Source organism: Electrophorus electricus, chromosome 1 (genome assembly GCF_041902795.1).
Source record: "Electrophorus electricus isolate QZ-2024a chromosome 1, ASM4190279v1, whole genome shotgun sequence".
In the NCBI taxonomy this organism is placed as follows: Eukaryota; Metazoa; Chordata; class Actinopteri; order Gymnotiformes; family Gymnotidae; genus Electrophorus; species Electrophorus electricus.
In genome coordinates, this window is record NC_137497.1 from 6,435,633 (window position 1) to 6,457,657 (window position 22,025).

At 41.8% G+C, this 22,025-nt stretch overlaps 1 protein-coding gene across 1 annotated transcript; it reads right to left on the minus strand.

The window, feature by feature from the left end:
* LOC145651765 (chemerin-like receptor 1) lies at window positions 1-21,211 on the minus strand. The gene is made up of 4 exons (XM_081699511.1): window positions 21,042-21,211; window positions 15,620-16,335; window positions 13,058-13,067; window positions 1-259 (listed from the first exon to the last, which is right to left on the minus strand). The coding sequence occupies exons 1-4, from the start codon at window positions 21,209-21,211 to the stop codon at window positions 1-3; spliced, it is 1,155 nt and encodes a 384-aa protein (XP_081555637.1).
* Window positions 21,212-22,025: the final 814 nt, after the last annotated feature.

The window sequence follows — 22,025 nt, forward strand, 5'->3', positions numbered from 1 at the left end:
TTAATAATCTTCATGACAGACAAAAAACCCCACACATGACACCTCAAACATTAGTTGAAAGTCTGCCTTCCCTGAGTTGGTGATAGATGTTCCTCGGACTGTGCTCCTTCCTTCCTCCTCAATTGCACTCTTTATATTCAACAGAATTGCATAAAACGTCCTCTTAAAATCCTTCCTCATGAAAGCATAAATAAACGGGTTCATAAAACTGTTTGCAGTGGCTAGAATCTGAGCTATTGTTTGTCCAGTGGGAACAAGACTGTGAGATTTAGTGTCAAGTTCCATGAAAATGTCATGATCCTAAACTGTTTTTTGATATTTGCCATCTGGTTGGTCTTCAGCTTGCGGATAATGACAGCATAACAGGTGACGATGACCAGGAATGGGATCACAAATCCAAAAATGAATCAGCACACTACAATGGCAATATGGTCTTGATTTTTAACATCTGTGTATCTGTAGTAACATTTTAATTGAGGTCATGTGATCTTCCTTGCTGTTCCAGTAAATGGCTGATGGTGTGCTACGCAGTGCTGAGACAATCCAAGCCAGCATTGCTATCACAGAGGCCTTTTTTACAGTGCGCTGGTTCTGCGCCCACACAGGAAACATACCGACCACACGACAGTACATGGTGATGATGATGAAGAGAAATCTCCTGTTAAACATGTTAATGAACATGATGAAGGACTGGAGCTTCCACAAGAACAACCCAAATACCACACTGGCTGTTGCAAATATCACACACACTGCATACCTGCATGATGCTGAAGGCATTTTTGGGTTTGTGGTAGTGCCATCATAGAAATCACTGTACTTGTTATCTTGTGCTGTTGCAGTGGGGCTCATGGTGCCTCTTGGTTCTGTTCAGCAAATAGAAAGCAGAAAAATGTTGTTCTGCTGACTTACAGCAAAAATGTCTGGCAGTGACTTCCTTCACTTCCCTCTAGATGTGGTTTGATAATGACCTATAAAATGTACAAAAATGCAAGATAACAAAAATCATTAAAATTGAGGATTAATCCTAAATTAAATATTTGTGATGATGCTGAATAGTGAATGTTTGTAGTGACACCTGTGTGTCCAGCATTTAGATATTTAAAGGCATCTTAAACTTGTCTTAAAATGGGCAGAGATCTGTGATAAAAAGGCTTTTTGGTTTGTATATTTATTTATTTTTATGAAACAGCATTATTTGAGTGTCTTGCTCGGGCCGGTAGCCAGCCAGGACTCTCACACAAATCACACCAGTCTCAGCTTCCTTCCACTTCCTCACTCACAGGCACCAGTTTATTGATTCTTAAACACACCTGCTTTTCATTGGCTCCCACTTATTTAATCCCCACTGACGTCTGAGTCCAGTGCTTCCCACTGATGGTCCCTACAAGCCACATAGAGACTGCTCAAATCAGCTGTACTTCTAAAGTGAATTTTCTTTTATTCTGTTAAAAACTGCATGTAGTTAAAATTATTTTGTTGTTACAAACAAGCCTAAAACAGTACTAGCGAAACGTCTAGTTCTATATTCTATTGTAAAACAAATATAAAATAAATAATTATAAAACATTTTTATCTTCTACTGTCTAGGTATTCAGTTCAGTCAGTATGTAGCTATTTCATGAGTTTGTGTATATAATGTGTTTGTTTAGACAGGGCATCTTCCCTTCACTTTGACTAGTCAAGATATACTTTGACAGGGTGAGTTTCAATCCAGTTAAGGGGACAGAACCATAGATGGAAGACTTTCTTTTTTCTTCTGTCCGTATCTAATTTTCAGTGCCTCCTCATCTTTATCTCCATTTTCTCCATATTATCTCCTTACTAGGTGTTACATGCAGTGTTCACACAGTTTGCTATACTGTCTTACAGCAACCCAGTCACTGTTAACAGCCATCTTCTGTTTGTGGTACTCAGACAGTATTTCATAATAGTATTTAATTCATGTCCTACTTAAAGACAATGTCTTTACATTTTGGAATGTTTTGGTACTTTGTACAACACATGTAAAACTGAAAATATCTGAACCAAATGAACGGAATCAAATTCATGTGAAGAAACAAAATGAGTGGGAGGTACATAGTACCTTCATACTACAACACCTCAACACCTCGACAGCCCTGGAACCTACGCTAGAGTTCTGATTGTGGACTTCAGCTCGGTGTTCAACACTGTAGTGCCTGAGTTGCTGCAGGTTAAACTATCCAAGCTGTTGGTGCCAGATTCCATCTGCAGGTGGATCCTGGATTTCCTGACCGACAGGAAACAGCAGGTGCGACTAGGGAAGCACACATCAGATCCTCAGACCCTAAGCACAGGAGCACCACAAGGTTGTATGCTTTCACCTCTCCATTTTAATCTGTATACCAATGACTGTGTTTCCAATGTACCAGCTGTGAAAATCTTGAAGTTTGCAGACAACACCACCCTGGTCAGTCTTATAACCAATGGAGAGGAGTCTGCATTCAGAAAGGAAGTGGTTTTGTCGTTCCGCAGCAACCATTTGCTGCTGAACACAGAAAAGATGGTGGAGATGGTGATCGACTTTAGACGTCACCCCCCCATCCTACCTGTCCTCATCATTAATGTCCCTGTGGTTTCCACTGTGGAGTCCCTCAAATTCCTGGGCACTACCATTTCCAGGGATCTGAAGTGGGAGGAGAACATAATCTCCATCACTAAGAAAGCACAGCAAAGAATGTACTTTCTAAGACAGTTAAAGAAATTCAACTTGCCTCAGAGTCTGATGATCCAGTTCTACATAGCGATAATCGAGTCCGTCCTTAAAACATCTATAACCATCTGGTTTGGTTTGTCCACCTCACAGGAACGAGCCAATCTCCAGTACATAATCAGGAAGGCAGAGAAGATCATCGGATGTAGCCTGCCACCACTCCAGGACATTTATACCAGCAGGTTGATGAAACGTGCCAGCAAAATAATTGCTGACTCTTCTCATCCTGGACATCAACTTTTCCAGCCACTGCCCTCTGCTGGAAGACTCAGGGCTATCAGAGCCAGCACTACTAGACATGCTAACAGCTTTTTCCCCAGAGCTGTAGCACTCTTCAACGACAGTGGACATTTTGCACTTTAAAACTGAACTTACAAACTTTGTATGTGGTATGCATCCTGTGGTATGCTTATTTTGCACAACTGCACAATATGTTAGTATTCAATGTTCATACTACTCTATTATTTTTCTAATATATATGTTAATATACATATCTCACATGTATAGATATCCTTAGTTCTTGTAACTCTAAGTTTTATTTTTATTGTTTACCTATTCCTTTTTCTATATTCTGCTTTATTTAATATTTTGTCTTTCTTTCTGTTATAGTTAAATAGTGTTGTGGTATATGTGCTGTCCAATTGGTTTTAGTAGGTTACATCATACATGTGTGCACTGACCAATACAAATTCCTTGTATGTGTATACACATACTTGGCCAAATAAAGTGCTTCTGATTCTGATTCTGATGGTATTAAACTGTGCAGGCATAACATTGGTTGGGAGTTCCTGTGTAATACAAAAGGAGTATCTCACATATGCAAAATATATGCAAAATACACATGAAATATACAATAATGCAATTTCTTAAATATACATTTCTTAAATGCAACTGTCTGTTTGACACTTTGATGTAGAATTCGTGGTTTTAATGTCTGTAATGGAAAACCTTTTCGTGTTAGTAAAGCTTCATGTCATTGAGTTCCTTGCTGAGCTGAATATAGTTTTGGATGGAAAGAAGGTGTTGCAAACCACATAGTCACACTCCCCCTCCACCTACCACTGTCTGCTGCAGTGCCTCCACTGTTCTGTTGGGTAATTGGCACTAGAGGAGTCACACAGTGCTAGAGCTAAAAGAGAGAGATAAAAATGATTCACATCTTATCAGTTAGATCAACTAACGTCTCCAGCCACCACCATACTCCCCTTAACAACACACACACACACACACACACACACACACACACACACACACACACACACACAAAGCTATATGATGCATTTGCAGAAGGTTTTTATTGTAAATCTAATGCATGCTAAACAAAATCCAGCAATGAATGTCTTCAGACAACAAAAGTAAAACACTAAAATGTATTATGTAACAAGACCATTACAGTTCATTAATCATGACATATACACAATCTAGAGGAACTGCAGAATGAAAGCATGACTATGCAGAGTACAAAATATATTTACAGTGTGCCTGAGCATCAGAACTTGCATTTTTTGGACTAAAATATTTCCAATCCGGAGCTGGATTAAATGATCTGATTCTGTCTTAGTTCTTGATCAAGATTATTATCAAGACTAGTCTTCATTTGTATCCATAAGAAAAGGTCAGAACTCTAGACCATAATCAGAGACAGGTCTAACTCCTTACCTTCAGTTCAAGTACTTAGAAACCCAGAGTGTATTTACCACATACATTTTTTTTTTTATTCAACTGGAATATTACCTACTTAAAGAGTAGTTAGTTCTGGAACTGCATTTATGTGAGTCTAAGCTCTGGCATACATAGAGCTGGAGCGTGACAGGTAGCGGCTCAATTTGATATAACAATTCCTTTAGACATCTAAAGTCAATCTAGTGTAGTTAAGCTTATTGTAAACAACTCATATCGTATCTGCTTTTTTGTGTGCCTATAAAGACCAGTCATCCAAACCAGTGTATCTTCCTAAATGGGTTATCACATAACAGTACTGCATTGGATGTGCTGAATTACTTCTAAATGAGGTGAGTCTTGACAAGTGTGATAAAAATGTTAAAATTAAAAGTAACTGATTGGATAAATATATAACAAATACAATCCAAATAAATTGTCCATCTAAAAAGACCAGTTAGATTGAAAATCCTTTCATTACCTTATTGTGGTATAAATGTATCTTTAAATATATGCATGCTTTAACTGACTACTTAAGTTACTTTTAAACAACTGTTAAAACAAAAGCAAAAATGAATGACAGACCCTGCTGGAAGCTGCAAGAATATATGGATTCCCATCTCTTTTTCACCAAGACTCATGATGGTGTTCTGTTCTTCCAACATGACATTCATGCAATCACTTCCAAGCTCCCTGTGGAAATTTAAATCACCCTCATGAGGAGTCTCTCACTTCCAGCAAAAGGATGACTGGGACTGTAGTCTACATTTCATTTCCTTCAGAAAAAATATATTTTCAATTATTTATGCAGTGTAATTCTGTGTTATCCTGTGAGACAACCTGACTCTATATAGACAACACAATTATTTATAAGCACATAGTCCCTAACTATTTACAATGTAATTGTTAAAACAGCATGTATGTCCTTTTCCTGTCTTTGTGTCATTATGACATATTGCTCACAGTGTCTGTGCTTATGTTACATTGTTAAAATAACCTGCTCAACATTTTTATAATCAGTTTTTTTTTTAAGCCTAAGTTATTAATTGAATGGAAGTTATCACATCAAACTTACATGTAATCAAGTTTCAAGTTTGGTTTATTTGTCACATACATAGTCGTACACGATATAACCTGCAGTGAAATGGTTTTAGAGTGCTCTGTCCAAACTAAGAAAAAAAAAAGAGGGTGCATAGGGAAACATATATCTATATATATGTACAAAATATGTTAACAATGTATGTACAATATATGTATATATATACACAATATACAATGTATATATGGATATGTGTATGTACACAATGTACAGTTCCATCTTACAAATTTACAGATTTAGAGTCGCATAGTGGTGGTGATCCCCACAGTTAATAAGTTTCCCTGATTCAGGGCCTAAATGGCCTGTGGGAAGAAGCTCCTCTTCAGTCTCTCTCTATTGGTCTTCAGGGAGCAAAAGCACTTCCCTGACCTCAACAGAGAGAAGAGCCTACTGTTAGGATGGGTGGGATCCTTTACAATCCTCCTGGCCTTGGTCTGGCACCGCTTGTCTGCAGATCAGGAAGTTCTGTATGTGTGATGCGCTCTGCTGAACGCAACACCCTTTGGAGTGCTTGCCTGTCCTGCTTGGTGCTGTTCCCAAACCAGACTGTGATGTTCCCCATGAGGATGCTCTCGATAGTGCAGGTGTAGAAGTTTCGCAGTACCTTGGAGGGCAGTCTGAAGTCTCTTAGGCGTCTGAGGTGGTAAAGACACTGACGAGCCTTCTTTGCCAGGGAGTTGGTGTGGCGGGACCAGGACAGGTCTTGCGAGATGTGAATTCCAAGGTACCTGAAACTATCTACTCTCCCCATCGTGGTTCCATTGATCCTCACAGCTTGGTAGTGCCACTCCTGCTTCTTGCTGCAGTCCACAAGCAGCTCCTTTGTCTTGCTGACGTTTAGGAGGAGATTATTTTCCTGGCACCAGTTTTCCACGTGTTTAATCTCCTCCAGGTAGGCCCTCTCATCGTTGTCCGAGATCAGGCCCATGACGACGGTATCGTCAGCAAACTTGACAGTGATGTTGGAGCTGGAAGTGGCTGTACAGTCGTAGGTGTACAGTGAGTAGAGCAGGGGGCTTAGAACACAACCCTGAGGAGCTCTAGTGCTGAGGGTGAGGGTGGATGAGACGCAGTTGCCCACCCGTACTGATTGTGGTCTGTCTGTTAGGAAGTTGGAGATCCAGTCGCACAGGGATATATGCAGTCCTAGATCCCCCAACTTAGTAGTGAGTAGGGAAGGGATGATAGTATTAAATGCTGAACTGTAGTCGACAAAAAGCATTTTAACATAATTTCCCCTCCCTTTGTGAAGGTGGGTCAGTGTGGTGTGGAGCAGATGTGCAATTGCGTCATCGGTGGAGCGGTTGTGGCGATATGCAAACTGCATTGGGTCCATGGAGGCTGGCAGTGAAGGTGATGAAGTCTCTGACTAGCTTTTCAAAGCACTTCATCACGACTGATGTGAAGGCAACAGGGCGATAGTCATTGCGGCCGGAAGGTCGAGGTTTCTTTGGGACGGGGACGATGGTGAATCTCTTGAAGCTGGATGGGACGGTACCGAGCGTTACGTAGAGATTAAACATGTCGGTGAATACTGGGGCTAGCTGGTCTGCGCAGTCTTTGAGGACTCTCCCACAGATACCATCTGGTCGCACCGCCTTCCTGGTATTCACCCTTATAAACACTCTTCTCACGTCACTCTCCATGATGATGAGGGAGCGCTGTTCTATGGTGGGCTCTGTGCATGCGCCGTTGGCTGCGCCTATAGAATATTGTTAGCGTAAGCGCTGTTAGCATTAACACTGCTAGATGTTGCCTCAAAGTGAGAGAAGAATGTGTTTAGCTCATTCCCCAGAGACTCATCCACACTCTTCAGTCCGGAGGGTGGGCTCTTGTAGTCCGTAGTCCCTGCCACAGGGATCTAGAGCCACTCTGCTGGAACTGTGACTCTAGTTTCCTCCCGTAGCGCCGCTTTGCCTCCCTCACCGCCCTGCGCACTCCGTATGCCGCAGACTTGTACTCGACCATGTTCCTGCTGATGATCCCCGCATTGTAGGCAGCAGTGTGAGAGTTCAGAGCCTCGCGCATGGTTTTGTCCAACCAGGGTTTCTGGTTGGAAAACTTCTTGATGGTGGCTCTTTGAATCGTGTCGTCCACCAGTTTCCCAATAAACCCCACTACTGCCTCCGTAAACTTGCTGACATCATCAGTGCTGCACTGGAACATGTCCCACTCTGCATCATGCAGACCATCCTACAGAGCGGCCATCGATTGGTCTGTCCATCGCGCGATCTCCCTCTGAACCGGAGCATCCCGTTTCAGCCGTTGTTTATATTTTGGTAGGAGGAAGATGGCAGCGTGGTCCGACTTGCCAAACGGTGGATGAGCTAGTGCCTTGTAGCTGTCCTTGTACGGTGTGTAGCAGTGGTCAGGTGTCCTATTTCCCCTGGTGGGGAAGGTTACATGCTGGTAAAGGTTGGGCACTGCACGCTTGAGGTTAGCATTGTTAAAATCCCCCACCATGATAAGTGCAGCATACTGGTGTTGTGCCTGAAACTGTGGGAGCCTCATAAAGTTCACACAGTGCAGTGTCCATTTTGGCCTGAGGTGGAATGTTCACGGTGTTGATGATGACCGAAGTGAACTCCCGAGGAAGGTAGAAAGGACGAAACTTGAGGGCGAGCAGCTCCACTTTGGGTGAGTAGGAGCGGGCGAGAGTAACAACATTGGCATTGTTGCACCAGCTGTTGTTTACCATCACACATACTCCACCATCTCATGACTTTCCCGAATCTGCTGTCCTGTCCATGCTGTGAACCGAGAAGAACTTGGCCAGTGGGATGGCGTGGTTCGGTACCGTTGGGTTCAGCCACGACTCGGTGAAGCAGAGGAGATTGCAGTCCCGAATGTCCCTCTGGAACTTTATGCTGTCCCGGAGGTCATCGAGCTTGTTGTCCAGAGACTGGACATTGGCAAGCAGAATGCTAGGTAAGGGAGCTCGGTGTGCCCGAGCCCTCAGCCTGTTCCTGACGCCGGCTCACTTCCCTCGAGGCCTTTTCCTCACGTTGCATCCTTTGTTTTTCCTCAGGATCTCCGTCGGCCATCTTGGGTCCGGGGTTAGAGATGGCTTGAGTGCTATGTAGATTAAGAGAATAAGAGCATCTCTGCTGTATGAGATACGCGTCGTGGTGTAGAGAGAAGGGCTGCGGAGAAATCAAGTTCAAAGTTCAAAGAGTTCAAAGAGGTTTTTATTGTCATTTCAGCTATATACAAGTACACAACAAAAACGAGACAATGTTCCTCCAGGACCATCGTGCAACACAAAAACAACAGTGCAACAGACAGCATGCTACACAAGTGCAAACAGTCCAATATAGTGCAAAATGTCATTAAATAAACATTAAATAAACAATAATAAATACAGGACAGGACAAATACAAAATGAGTAGACAGTGCAATTATTTAGTACAGTACACAGTACTGGGCATATGTAAAGCGAGTTGTGCATAGCAATCAGTGACATGCTACCCTGAACATAGCAGTCACCGGTAGCAGCCATAACAGTTCAGAGTACAGTGCTGGATTAGTACAGTACTCTAGCAGCAAGTAGGATAATGTGCAAGACTGCAACAGGAGTGCATAGTTTATTTGTGCGAGGTTTGACTTCAGCACTAGTCCGATGCAAAACAATGTGTGAGTGTGTGTATAAATATGTATGTATGTATGTACGTATGTATGTTTGTGTGTGTGTGTGTTTGTGTGTGTGTGTGTGTGTGTGTGTGTGACTGTCTATAAGCATGTATAAAAGTGCCCATTTTGGAATCTGAATTGGAATTGGAGTTAGCCAGAGTTCAGGAGTCCAATTGCTTTTCGGAAGAAGCTGTTGCATAGTCTGGAGGTGCGGGACTGGATGCTGCGATAACTTCTTCCAGATGGCAAAAGGGTGAACAGTTCATGTGAGGGGTGTGTGGGGTCTTTCACAATGTTGGTGGCTTTCCGGATGCAGCGTGTTATGTAGATGTTCGTGATGGAGGGAAGAGAGACCCCAATGATCTTCTCAGCTGTTCTCACTATTCTTTGGAGGGTCTTGCGGTCAAAGGCGGTGCAGTTCCCAGACCAGGTAACGATGCAGCTGCTCAGTATGCACTCTACAGTACCTCTGTAGAAGGTAGTGAGGATGGGTGATGGGAGATGGACTTCCTTCAGCTTCCGAAGGAAGTAAAGACGTTGCTGGTCTCTCTTGGTGATGGAATGGGTGTTCAGGGTCCAGGTGAGGTTCTCCGCTATGTGAACACCAAGGAACTTGATGTTCTCGACAATCTCCACTGAGGAGCCGTTGATGGCAAGCGGGGAGTGATCTTGCCTTGCTCTCCTGAAGTCAACAACCATTTCTTTTGTCTTGTCAACATTCAGATACAGGTTCTTGACCTTACACCAGTTCTCACCAGTTCTCGCACCTCCTCTCTGTATGCTGACCCGTTGTATTTGTTGATGAGACCCACCACGGTCGTGTCATCAGCAAACTTGATGATGTGATTCAAACTGTGCATCGCTGCACAGTCATGAGTCAGCAGTGTGAACAGCAGAGGGCTGAGTACGCTACCGTGGGGAGCACCAGTACTCAGTGTGGTGGTCTTGGAAGTACTGCTCCCAATCTGGACTGACTGAGGTCTACCAGTCAAGAAATCCAGGATCCAGTTGCAGAGGGAGGTGTTCAAGCCCAGTAAGCTCAACTTTCCAATCAGATGCTGAGGAACAATGGTGTTGAATGCTGAACTGAAGTCTATGAACAGCATTCTTACATAGGTGCCCTTTTTATCCAGATGTGTGAGTGCCAGATGAAGTGTGGTAGAGATGGCATCATGTGTAGAGCGGTTGGGGTGGTACGTGAACTGCAGGGGGTCCAGAGAAGGGGGAAGCTGGGTCTTGATGTGTCTCATGACGAGTCTCTCGAAGCACTTCATGATGATGGATGTGAGTGCGATGGGACGGTAGTCATTGAGACACGACATCGTGGGCTTCTTAGGCACGGGGACGATGGTGGTGGTCTTGAAGCATGTTGGGACCATGGCGCAGCTCAGAGAGATATTGAAGATGTCTGTCAGGACATCTGCAAGCTGGTCAGCACATTCTCTGAGCACATGACCCGGGATGTTGTCTGGTCCAGCAGCTTTCCGTGGGTTAACTCCATGCAGAGTACGCCTCACATCAGCCGCCATCAGGCACAGCACCTGGTCATTTTGTGGAGGGATGGACTTTTCTGCTGCAACGTTGTTCTGCGCTTCAAACTGTGCATAGAAGTCATTCAGCGTATCTGGGAGGATGGCATCACTGCCCAAGGAAGTGGTGTTTTCCTGTAGTTAGTAATGGCCTGAATGCCCTCCCACATGCGCCGTGTGTCACCAGCGTCTTTGAAGTGTCCATGGATCCTCTGTGCGTGTGCACACTTTGCTTTCCTGATTGCACGTGACAGTTTGGCTCTTGTTTTCCTGAGAGCCTCTCTGTCACCTGTTCTGAAGGCTGAGTCACGGGTCCTCAGTAGCATACGCACCTCAGCAGTCATCCATGGCTTCTGTTTGGGGCGTGTGGTGATCGTCTTGGAGACAGTAACATCATCAATACACTTGCTGTCACTGATGCTGTGTACTCTTCCAGGTTAACAGTGCCACCGTCAGTAGCAGCCTCCTTGAACGTGATCCAAGTCATGTGCTCAAAACAGTCCTGAAGAGCAGAGATGGCTCCTGCTGGCCAGGTTCTCACCTGCTTCAGAAGCGGTTTTGAGCATCTGACGATCGGTCTATATGCAGGAATCAACATTACAGACATATGTTCAGAGTATCCGAGGTGGGGGCGGGGCTCCGCCCGGTACACGCCGGAAATGTTTGTGTAAACGAGATCCAGCGTGTTCGCTCCTCTCGTTGCAAAGTTCACATGTTGATGGAATTTAGGCAGTACTGACTTGAGATTTGTGTGGTTGAAGTCTCCAGCGCCAATAAACAGTCCGTCTGGACGAATGTTCTGCAGTTCACTAATCGCTCCAGGGGTAGTGGGAAGAGCAAAAAGAGTGAAAAAAGTGCCAGGTGTGGACAGAGCAGTCGTGACGGCATCCGACCTCACCGGCGCCATCTTAATCCAAATTAAAATTTAATCAATAAATAATTTTTTTGACCACTACATGGTCAAAAGTATGTGCACATCCCTACTAATGACTGAGATCAGGTATCAACTCCCACAGGTATGACGGGCAGGTGTCTCAATGGTGGAAGGTGTTACATAGTGGACACTGAGATTCATCATAACCCTCTTATGGCCTTTCTAAAGTCAGAGTCATGAAGCTGCTAGTAATTCTTTAATGAGTACATTCATACACCTCTAATCAAAACACATTACTGTTTTTATAGTAGTTTCCTGCGCGTTTCTTGTATTCTGCATTCTTAAATTGGTAAATCGTTGCACTTTTACTAATATAAGAAGCAACAAGCTTGTGTTTAACTCTACATTTCAAGCAAGCAATAGTGAATAGTGACAGTACAGTGGGAGACAACACATGAAACATGGATGACATAAGAGGAAAAAAGGGCAAAGGTCACAACAAGCAAATACATTCAGGGAGAGATCAAGGACACCAAATCAGCCAAAGAAACACTGTCCAGCTAGAGAATCCGACTGTAGAAAGTGGCAGCAACATGAAGAACAGTGTGGGAAAGTTTTGTAGCTCACACACTTCACACTGCAGGAGGATGGGAAGGTTGTGAAAAAATCAGGAGATTCATAGAAATGAAGAGGCATAGGGCACTTTAGATAGGTGTCATGAAAAATTAGGATTTTGCAAATACACCACATCTGGTTTATCGCAAAAGTGAAACATCAGTGTTCACTTCTGTCAAAAACTGCAATGACTTCTTTGAAAACATCGTTGGGTCTCTCCAGCATGACTTCATTTTCCTAAACAATTAATACGCAGTTCCTCTATGTATAAGTCTTGTCTAATTACAATGATTAACTGAAGTATGTGAATTGTGTGGGATTGTTTACACTTGATACTAGAATAATGTTCTCTCCCATCAATTGCCAGAAGTAGTAATTCATCACAAGTAGTAGATTTGATTGGGTGTATTCAGTTTAGTGTCTGCTTCCCTTCCCCAATACTGCTGCTGTGTTTGGGCTGATCTCTCTTCTCTTCCCCAGCACCGCTGCTGTGTTTGGGCTGATCTCTCTTCTCTTCCCCAATACTGCTGCTGCGTTTGGGCTGATCTCTCTTCTCTTCCCCAACACCGCTGCTGTGTTTGGGCTGATCTCTCTTTATATAACCAAATGTGATGCTGCACCTTCTCACACAGTCAGAGCTTGGTAAAGTGAATGACTGCACAGACTAATAACATTATTTTTATACAGAGTGTTGAGCCCAGTGTTACACTTGTGTATTAACACAGTCCTGTGCACAGTCCCAAGGCCTCACACTGCAAGATGCTCAGGAGATCACTAGTGTTTTCTTATTTTCACCATTAGTGTAATGCTTTTATACTTCAAAATGTAATAAAGTACAAAATGTAATAGAAACATAAAATGTAAATATAGGTGTAATCATAATTTTCCTTTATTAATGCCTGCAAAATGACTGATATTACACATCATATACTGTATGTGTCGGTGTTGTACATAATTCATGCTACTTATGGGTACATATGTAATACAGAATATACGAGCCTTTATCTCTGCCTGCTGGTGCTAATGCAGTTAACAAGCTTTCTTGAAAAAAAGAATGTTTCATATAAAGGCCTGACACTGTAAAAACAATTAGTTGTTTATATCTACTTTTATAATATTATTAATCTATTTGATTTCATTTTGAGGGCAAGTACAGCCATGCAGTTTATCTCTACTGTGTGGTCCCTGCTGACCTCTAGTGGTTAACTAGTATAGATTTTAAAGAGCAGGACTGATGTGTAACATAAACCTTTTTTAACTATTTTATTTATCAGGAAGAACTAATTATGCAGAGTCTCAAGAAGTAGGGCCTATTCAGAGAAACAGATACCTAAAAAGGTCTATTTGGTAAATGGACTTGATAACATGGACCAGTTTATAAAGTGGTTGTACCTAAAGGGAGCTGTGACTGTATATTCTTTATAAGTTCCATTGATGTTTTCACAGACTGAACATAAATGAATAATGCACATACACAAAAACAAATACACAATAAGGTATTTCCTTACACTGAGTTTTCTGTTTTAATAGTAATACTGTTGTAATATCATACCGCTGACATAAATGCTGGCAATAAATGTTTCTTCTTCTCAGCAATTTTCTGCCAAAGCCTGTGGCGTCTTGTTGTGATAAAGATAAAATATCTAAAAGTTCTTTATAAGTTAAAGATTAATCAGACAGAGAGTTAACACCAAATCTAAAAACTCTCAAAATTCTTAACATATCAACAAATTGACTAGGACAAAGTATATATTACTATGGATTATATATTACAAATTATAGATTAATATATATATCACAAATGGTTGGTTGATGGTTTGCAAACAAAAAAATTGAGATTGACATGTTTCCATTTTTTATTTCTTGTCACACATTGTTTACATTTGGCTTTCTTAACGTTCCCATAACAACTGATGAGTATCAACAAGATGGACAGACTCAGACACCTGATATGTACCAGCCAGTGAATAATAATTAGTCAGTGTGCCTGGCAGTATGATTGTCTGAGAAACAGTGTGTGTTACTGAAAACGACAGTACCGGAACTGTCACGGTACGGCCCCTCGTGCGTGTGTGCGTGTGTGTGTATGTGTTTGTTCGTATGGCCACGCCCTCCCCGTGTTTCACACCCGCTCCTCATTTTGTGTCATTATCGTGAGTGTATATAAATCTCTTTTTTAGTAATGGATGTTGTCGGTGATTAATCTTGCGTTAGCCTGTGTGCTACCATGGCTGTTGTTCGTGTCAGTAAACGTCACTTTGTCACACTCGGCTCGTTCCTGCGTCCTGCCTAGCCTCCGACGTCACAGGAACTATACATTTATCAAAATCTTCTTAACTTTCCAATAACTGATAAGGGTCACAACAAGATTGATAGACTTGGACAAATGCTAAATATTCATGAGTGCATACTAATTATTCCATGTGTTATATTATTAGCACTGGTTGGTTAATAAAATCAAAATAAGACTGTGGCAAAATGAAATAACTGGGAAGAATGGCTGAAAACTGAAATAGATCATCCTGGCAGTGTGATTGTGTCAGAGCCAGTGTGTGTTGATTAAAAAACTTTCTTCAACTTTCAGTGACTAACTACTGGGAAACTATACATGAATCTTTTTTTGTTTGTTTGTTTGTTTTATAACTTGAGTGTTTTGATTTGTTTTTTTCCAGAAATTTAGCACTTCCCATTTATTGCACAAGATCCCTGCAGATAAAACATTAGAGTCCTTTAGGGATTAGCAGTTCTTAGTGGATATTATTGGATTCCTTTTGGTCTGCTGTGACAGTCTAATGGTATGTGTTGTTGGTAGTAGTTCTTGTTCAGTAATGTATTTGATTCTGTTGGTTTTTGATGATATTTTATAGTAACCTTGTGGTATTGTGCTCTAGTTGTGCGTTTAGTGGTATTTAATGAAACTAATTAACCTTTAGGGGAGTAATTGTTCATACTGGTCTTACTGGTTTTTAATGTTATTTATTCATTATTCCATTATATAAGTTTCATGTTGCTTTTTCAAACTCTAGCCTGCCACATATTACAATAGTAAAGCCTATAAGAGCAAACAATGATAGAATGTATAAAATATGTCTAAATTGTTCCAATTCCAGTAAACAGTAACACACCAGTATTTTATAGGCCATACAGAGTTTAATGCAATACTTGAGCTTTGGTTGTACAATAAATTGTAATTTGCAGAAAAATATGAACTGTAGAAATGTTTCATGTCCCCGAACTGACTGTGCTTTTTAAGTAAATAAATACAGATGTTTTCCATATAAAACAAGACTACTCTAGACAAAGATAACATGAGTGAGTTCTTCAAGAGGCAAAATTGCATTAGCAAATAGAAATATTTACACATTGTTTTTTACCTAATTGTTTGATATTCTTCATGACAGAGAAAAACATACACAAGACACATATAAAGCTGTTTGCAGTGGATAGAGCGGCAGAAATTTTTTGTCCAGTGGGAACAAGACTGTGATATTTAGTGTCAAGTTCCATGAAAGCAACAGTGTGAAATGCAAACCAGCAGATAAAAAAGCCAACAAGCTGCACTGTCATGATCCTAAATGGCTTTTTGGACTTTACCATCTGGTTGGTCTTCAGCTTTTGGATGATGACAGCATAACAGGTGACGATGACCAGGAACGGGATCACAAATCCAAAAATGAATTGGCACACTACAATGGCAATATGGTCTTGATTTTTAACATCTGTGTATCTGTAGTAACATGTTTTTATTGAAGTCATGTGATCTTCCTTGATGTTCCGGTAAATGGCTGATGGTGTGCTAAGCAGTGCTGAGACAATCCAAGCCAGCATGACTATCACAGAGGCCTTTTTTACAGTGCGCTGGTTCTGCGCCCACACGGGAAACCTAACAACCACACAGCGGTCCACGCTGATGATGATGAGGAGGAAGATGCTGCTGAACATGTTAACGAACATAATGAAGGACTGGAGCTTGCACAAGAAGAGCCCAAAGACCCAGTCACCTTTAACCAAGTAGACAACATGAAATGGCAGGAAGGCACAGAACAGGAAGTCAGACACGGCCAGGCTGAGGTACCAGGTTGTGTTGACCGAGATCTTCATCCTAAATCCAGAGATCCAAATCACCAGACCATTTCCAGTGACACCCAGCACAAAGATGATCACATTGGCTGTTGCTAAGATCACACACATCGCATCTCTGCATGATGGTGAAGACAATGTTGGGGTATCTGTTGTGTTGGGGTAGTCTTAGTAATAATAGTCAGTTTGTGTCACTTCGATAGAATTCATGATGTCTCTTGATTCTGTACAGCAAACAGAAACAGAAAATGTAGTTATTCTGATTTACAACAAAAACCTCTTTTAATGACTTCATTTCCTAGATGAGTTTTGATAATGAGCTGTAAACTATAAAGATTAAGATAACAAAAAGAGCAAGACCCCTGTGAGGATTAATCCTAAATTAAATAGGATTAATGCTGCTCCTGAATAGTGAATGTTTAAAGTGGCACGTGTGTCCATCATTCAGTATCTTAAACTTGTGTTTAAAAACTCCAGGTAGTTCTTGCACTGAATTTTTGTGCTGTTAAAATAAAGCCTAAGAATAGCACTAGTCAAAATGATAGTTCTCAGAAGGACTCACTTCTCTATAAGGATAAAACTAATATAAAATAAAAAATTATAAAAATTATAACTCTTCTACTGTTTAGATATTCGATTCAGTTGATATGTAGATAAGTAAATGAGCTCTTAGAGTTTATATGTTTCATATACACAGGATAACCATTTTTTCATTAAATTAAGCCCGAAGGCTCAAAAGTGAGGTTTGGTGTCCCAGCCTCACTCCCTTCCAAGCTCACTTTAAACCAGTTGCACCTCTTTAAGCACTATGCCACTAATAATCACAACCCGTAAGAGCCATGATGGCCTTCCCAGCAACTAAGGCCATACTCAGCCCCACTGCCATCATTAATGCATGCTCAGTGCCATGCTCAGACCCATCCTGGCCTCCACAATGACTAGAGCCAGCACCGTTAATACCTGCTCCATGCCACCAGTTCCATCTGGATCTACCACTTTACACAATGACATGACAACCTCAGCCACTCCAACTTTAGGGTGCATTACCCCAATCCAGACTGAGCTCTCCTCCTCCACAACTACTGACTAGCCCTTTCAGCTACTTATGATAACTCCTTTACAGTTTCTATAAATGTATGGCTTCAAAGGCTGAACTGTACAAGCAGTGATGTGGCAGACATCTACACATCCTTTGACACCTGTCTCTACTGGTCTTATAAGCACCTGCAATCATGCATTCGCTCACCTCAGCCACCAAGTCTGTGTACTTCAGCATTTTCCTTTTCAAAACCTTCATCCACTGCATCTTCAAATGGAACTGAATAATAAACTATCCATTTACTTTCAGAATACAACACCATGTCTGGCCTCAGCGTACTTAACGCAGAACACTGTGGGACCTGTACTTTTTTACATACATCTACAAATAATTTCCAGATTGCTTGTGTACGCTTCACCACATCATCCCTCTCACACAAACTTATTCCCTTTATTACTTATACCACTTGGCAACATGATCAAGTCTGGGCACTTACTATCAAATAAATACTCCTATACACTACGCAGTTGATTGTGTCTCCATGTATAGGAACCCTGTGACAAGCTAACCTTACACACTGTTAAAATATGCTTCAGTGTGCCAACTTGCACATCATTTACACTTAATGTCTTTGCCTCCCCACTGTCCCAGGTTTTGGAGAGTTGGGAGGATGTTGTAAGTTGCTCCAAGCAAAAAGTTGATGCAACTCGCATCCACATCCCACAGCTCTTGCCAGGTGATTTTCCTTTTCTCCACTTTCCCAGTGAAGCCATTGGCATTGCTTTCCTTGCGATGCTGCTGCTGTGTGCCTTGCATCCAATTTCTGCTCACAAATAAAACTAGCCATCATTTGCCTTCTTGCATTCTTTGCTTTCCAGGTATCTTCTGACCTAAGGCCTGATTTTCCACATAGCACTCGTCCAATGACATCACTTAACACATTTAAATTCCTCAACTAAGCTTGTCAGAGGTAGCTCCAGCACTTTTCTTCCATATCATGCCACAATACATAAACAACGTGGCACACTTCCTTATAGAATAATTTGGAGTCCTCTCCAGCCTCCCCTTCACTTTCATTATGTCTGGATATGATTTGACAGAATGCATTTCAGCTCAGTTAAGGTGACCGAACCAGACATTCAAGACTGACACTTTCTCGTTTTTTCATCTTTGCTTCCAAAAAAGCAGTAAACTTCTAGGCTAGTATTTCAATATTTAATTCATGTCCTACCTAAAGACAAGATCGGTACATTTTGAAATGGTTTGATACTCACAAGACGCATGTAAAACTGAAAATATCTGAATTAAACAAATGGAATCTTCATCTGTGAAGGAATAAAACAAGTAGGAGGTACTTAGTATTAAACTGTGCAGGCATAACATTGGTTGGGTAGTCCAATGAGAGTAATGGCGTCTCACAAAGATATGCACAAAATTCAATAAACATACAATAATTTAATTTCTTTTCTGTATCCTGTATATTCTAGAAGGTGACCAAAGCATGTATGCACAGATCTGAACGATGACTGTCTTACCTTTTGATGTCTATTTATCACTTCAATGTAGAATCTGAGGTTTTAATGTCTGTAATAGAAAAAGCCTTTCCTGTCAATAAAATGCCATGTCAGTGAGTTTCTTGCTGACCTGAACGCTACTTTTAGAATACAAGAGGATGGTGCAACCTACCACTGACTGCTGCAACGGCTCTACTTTTCTGTTGGGTAACACACAGTACCAGATTAATCCCTGTGGAGGCTGCTAGGCAGTCGAAATTCCAAGATAATCCAGCACTGGTAACAGGCACCAGAGGAGTTACAAAGTAGTAAAGCAGCAGAGAGGAAAAAAAATAATTTCACAATTTATCACTTAGGTCAGCTAACGTTTCCGACTACCATCCCCACCTTAAACACGCACACACAGAGCGAGAGTGAGAGAATGTGTGAAGCCAAGTGATGCATATGCAGAAGGTTCCTAATCTGAAACTAATGCAATTCACATGAACAACGTCTTCAGACAACACAAGTAAAACACATTAGTTCATAATATTGTTTATTATGTAATGAGACAATTTAATTAAAGACTAAGCACAACCTATGGACCTTCCTGAAGATTACATATTATCTTAGCTACTGTAAAAATGTATATGTGAATTAAAATTAAAATACCAATGTTCATTTCTTTAAAAATGATGGCTTCAGGTACATTGACAGAAAAACCAATGTTGCTCTGAATATTGCAGAAAGTTGCAGAGTGACGTCAGTCTTGGACATTGCCGCTATCAAACATCATTATGACTGACTTAGACTGTGCATTTTCCAGTGCTGGTTCTTCACATTCCGAATATATTTAATTTGATGAAGATGAATTTGTTGCATCTTCCTCCTCATCATCATCAGTGTGGACTGCTGCGTGGTCGTTATGTTTCCTGTGTGGGCACAGAACCAGCACACTATAAAAAAGGCATTTTCAGGTTTGTGGATGTGACATCATAGAAAATCACTGTAATTGATATCTTGTTTTGTTGCAGTAGGGCTCATGGTACCTCTTGGTTCTGTTCAGCAAATAGAAAGCAGAAAAATGTAGTTCTGGTAATTACAGCAAAAAATTCACTTCCCTCTAGATGAGGTTTGATAATGACCCATAAAATGTACAAAAAGCGTAAGTTAATGAAAATAATTACAACTGAGTATTAATCCTAAATTAAATAGTTGTGATGATGAATAGTGAATGTGGGCTTGAACCCAAGTCAGCTAAGTGATGACACCAATAGCCTACTGGGTGAGCAAGCACACTAACAATGGTGGGCCCATGTGCAGAACAGTTAGCTTGGATCAAGTAAAACAAAAGGAAAAACTAACCACCACGCCGATCATAGAAAAAGGGAGAACAAAGGACACCACGGGAAGAATGCCAACCCTGATACACTTGGGAAAATCAAACTAAAACTTCCCAAACAAAAGCAGAAAACGAGGAGGATGTCTAAGGAAAGCCTCGGGAGAGAGACTCGAGAGGGGAAAACTGGAGAGGGGAGGGGACATGTAAAAACACATGTCATGTGTACATGTCATGTGTAGCATGAGGGCTCACAGACCTCAATACCTGAAGTTACCAGCTAGGATCTTGTCTTAAAACTTTAGCAAAGGCCCAGCACTGAGTGACTGGTTCACTGGGCTTATATAAGGTCTAGCCCAGCTGTTGGCCTGATTAGTGGTGTGGTGGTGTGGTTGACTCGAGGCCTCCCTCTGCCGTTTGAATGTGTTTTAGGGTATCAGCCAGTGCGTTATCCATGGAATGTGCCCACATCCCACCAGCCGGCCGTGGAGGAATGGTGCCAAGTGAGGAGGAGGAAGCACATCAGAACCTACGGAAAGCAATCGCCAACTATAAAAGGAAAACAGATATGAGACACGGGGAGACTCCATGATATGAGTCGGGACAACAGGTGTTGGTTTCTACGAAAGACGGCCGGGCAGGCCCCTCGGGGAAGTTGGAGGCAAAATATGGAGGCCCATACACCATACTAGAGCGGGTTAATGATGTCACGTATCGTGTGGGTTTACTAAGGGGGCGTCTCAGGCTTTCCACTTGTACGCCCTGAAACCGGTGATGGAGGGTGCCCTTGCAGAGGAGGGTCGCCCCCCCAAGTCCTTCGCCTCCCCCCATCGACATTGAAGGAGGGCCAGTGTACAGGGTACATAAGATGCTGGATTTGCATCAGAGTAGGAAGGGACTTCAGTAGCTAATTGACTGGGAGGGGTATGGTCCAGAAAAACGTAGCTAGGTACCGGCCTTCCAGGCATTGGACCCCGATCTCACTGCCTCCTTCCAGAGAGAGCATCTGGGGAAGCCTGCTCCACGAAGACTGGGCCGGCCACATGTCAGGAGGCTGGCGAGGTCTTTGGACCACCTTGAAGGAGATAGGGGGATCACTCCACTTCCCAGCCTCACTCCTCATCCCCGGAGTATTGATTATGCGCACCTGTCCCCGCTAATTGTGCGTCTATTTATAACCCACAGGTACACAAAGATAGCGCTGCACATTAACTGAGGAGCCCTCAATTTCGCTGTTGAACGTCGCTGTGCTGCCTTCGACCCAGCGATTATTCTGTGCGTTTTGTTTCTTTAGTGCTTTTGGTTTCTTTATTGTCTATGGATAATAAACCGCACTTCCCCACAACCCCGCCTCTCGCTTCATCTGAGCCACTTGCATCACATTTATTAGACCCAGAGACACCCAAGTCCACACTCTTTAATTACTCAGTGAACCTCAGTGGTATCACAATCACATCTTCCTTAACAATTAAAGATCTTTGAGTTATTATGGATCCTAGTCTCTAGGTCGAAGCTCATATAAATAATATTTCTAGGACCGCCTTTCTCCACATTAGGAACATTTCAAATATTAGGAACATGCTTTCCTCATATGATACATAAAAGCTAGTCCATGCATTTATTATTAAGATTGGACTACTGTAATGCCTTACTATCAGGCTGTACTACTACGTGTCTAAAAAAGCTCCAGCTAGTCCAAAATGCAACAGCCAGAATATTTACTAGAACCAGAATCACATCACTCAAATCTTAGGTACTTTACACTGGCTCCCAATAAAATTTCATATTGATTATAAAGTACTTTTAATTACCTGCAAAGCACTGAATGGTCTTACCTACAGTAGCTTAGAGAATTCTTAGTGCTTTGCAATCTGCTTAGTTCAAAAGGGTCAGGCTCTTTATTAGTAGCAACACTATGGAATAACCTTCCTGTAAAT

Excerpts from the sequence above, each read along its gene's own strand:
- LOC145651765 (XM_081699511.1), bottom strand. The coding sequence starts at position 21,211 with ATGAGGAGTGAGGCTGGGAAGTGGAGTGATCCCCCTATCTCCTTCAAG. Across the intron at positions 16,336-21,041 it reads GTCCAATGCCTGGAAGGCCG|AGATGCGATGTGTGTGATCT; the intron begins GTACCTAGCTAC and ends ACCATCATGCAG.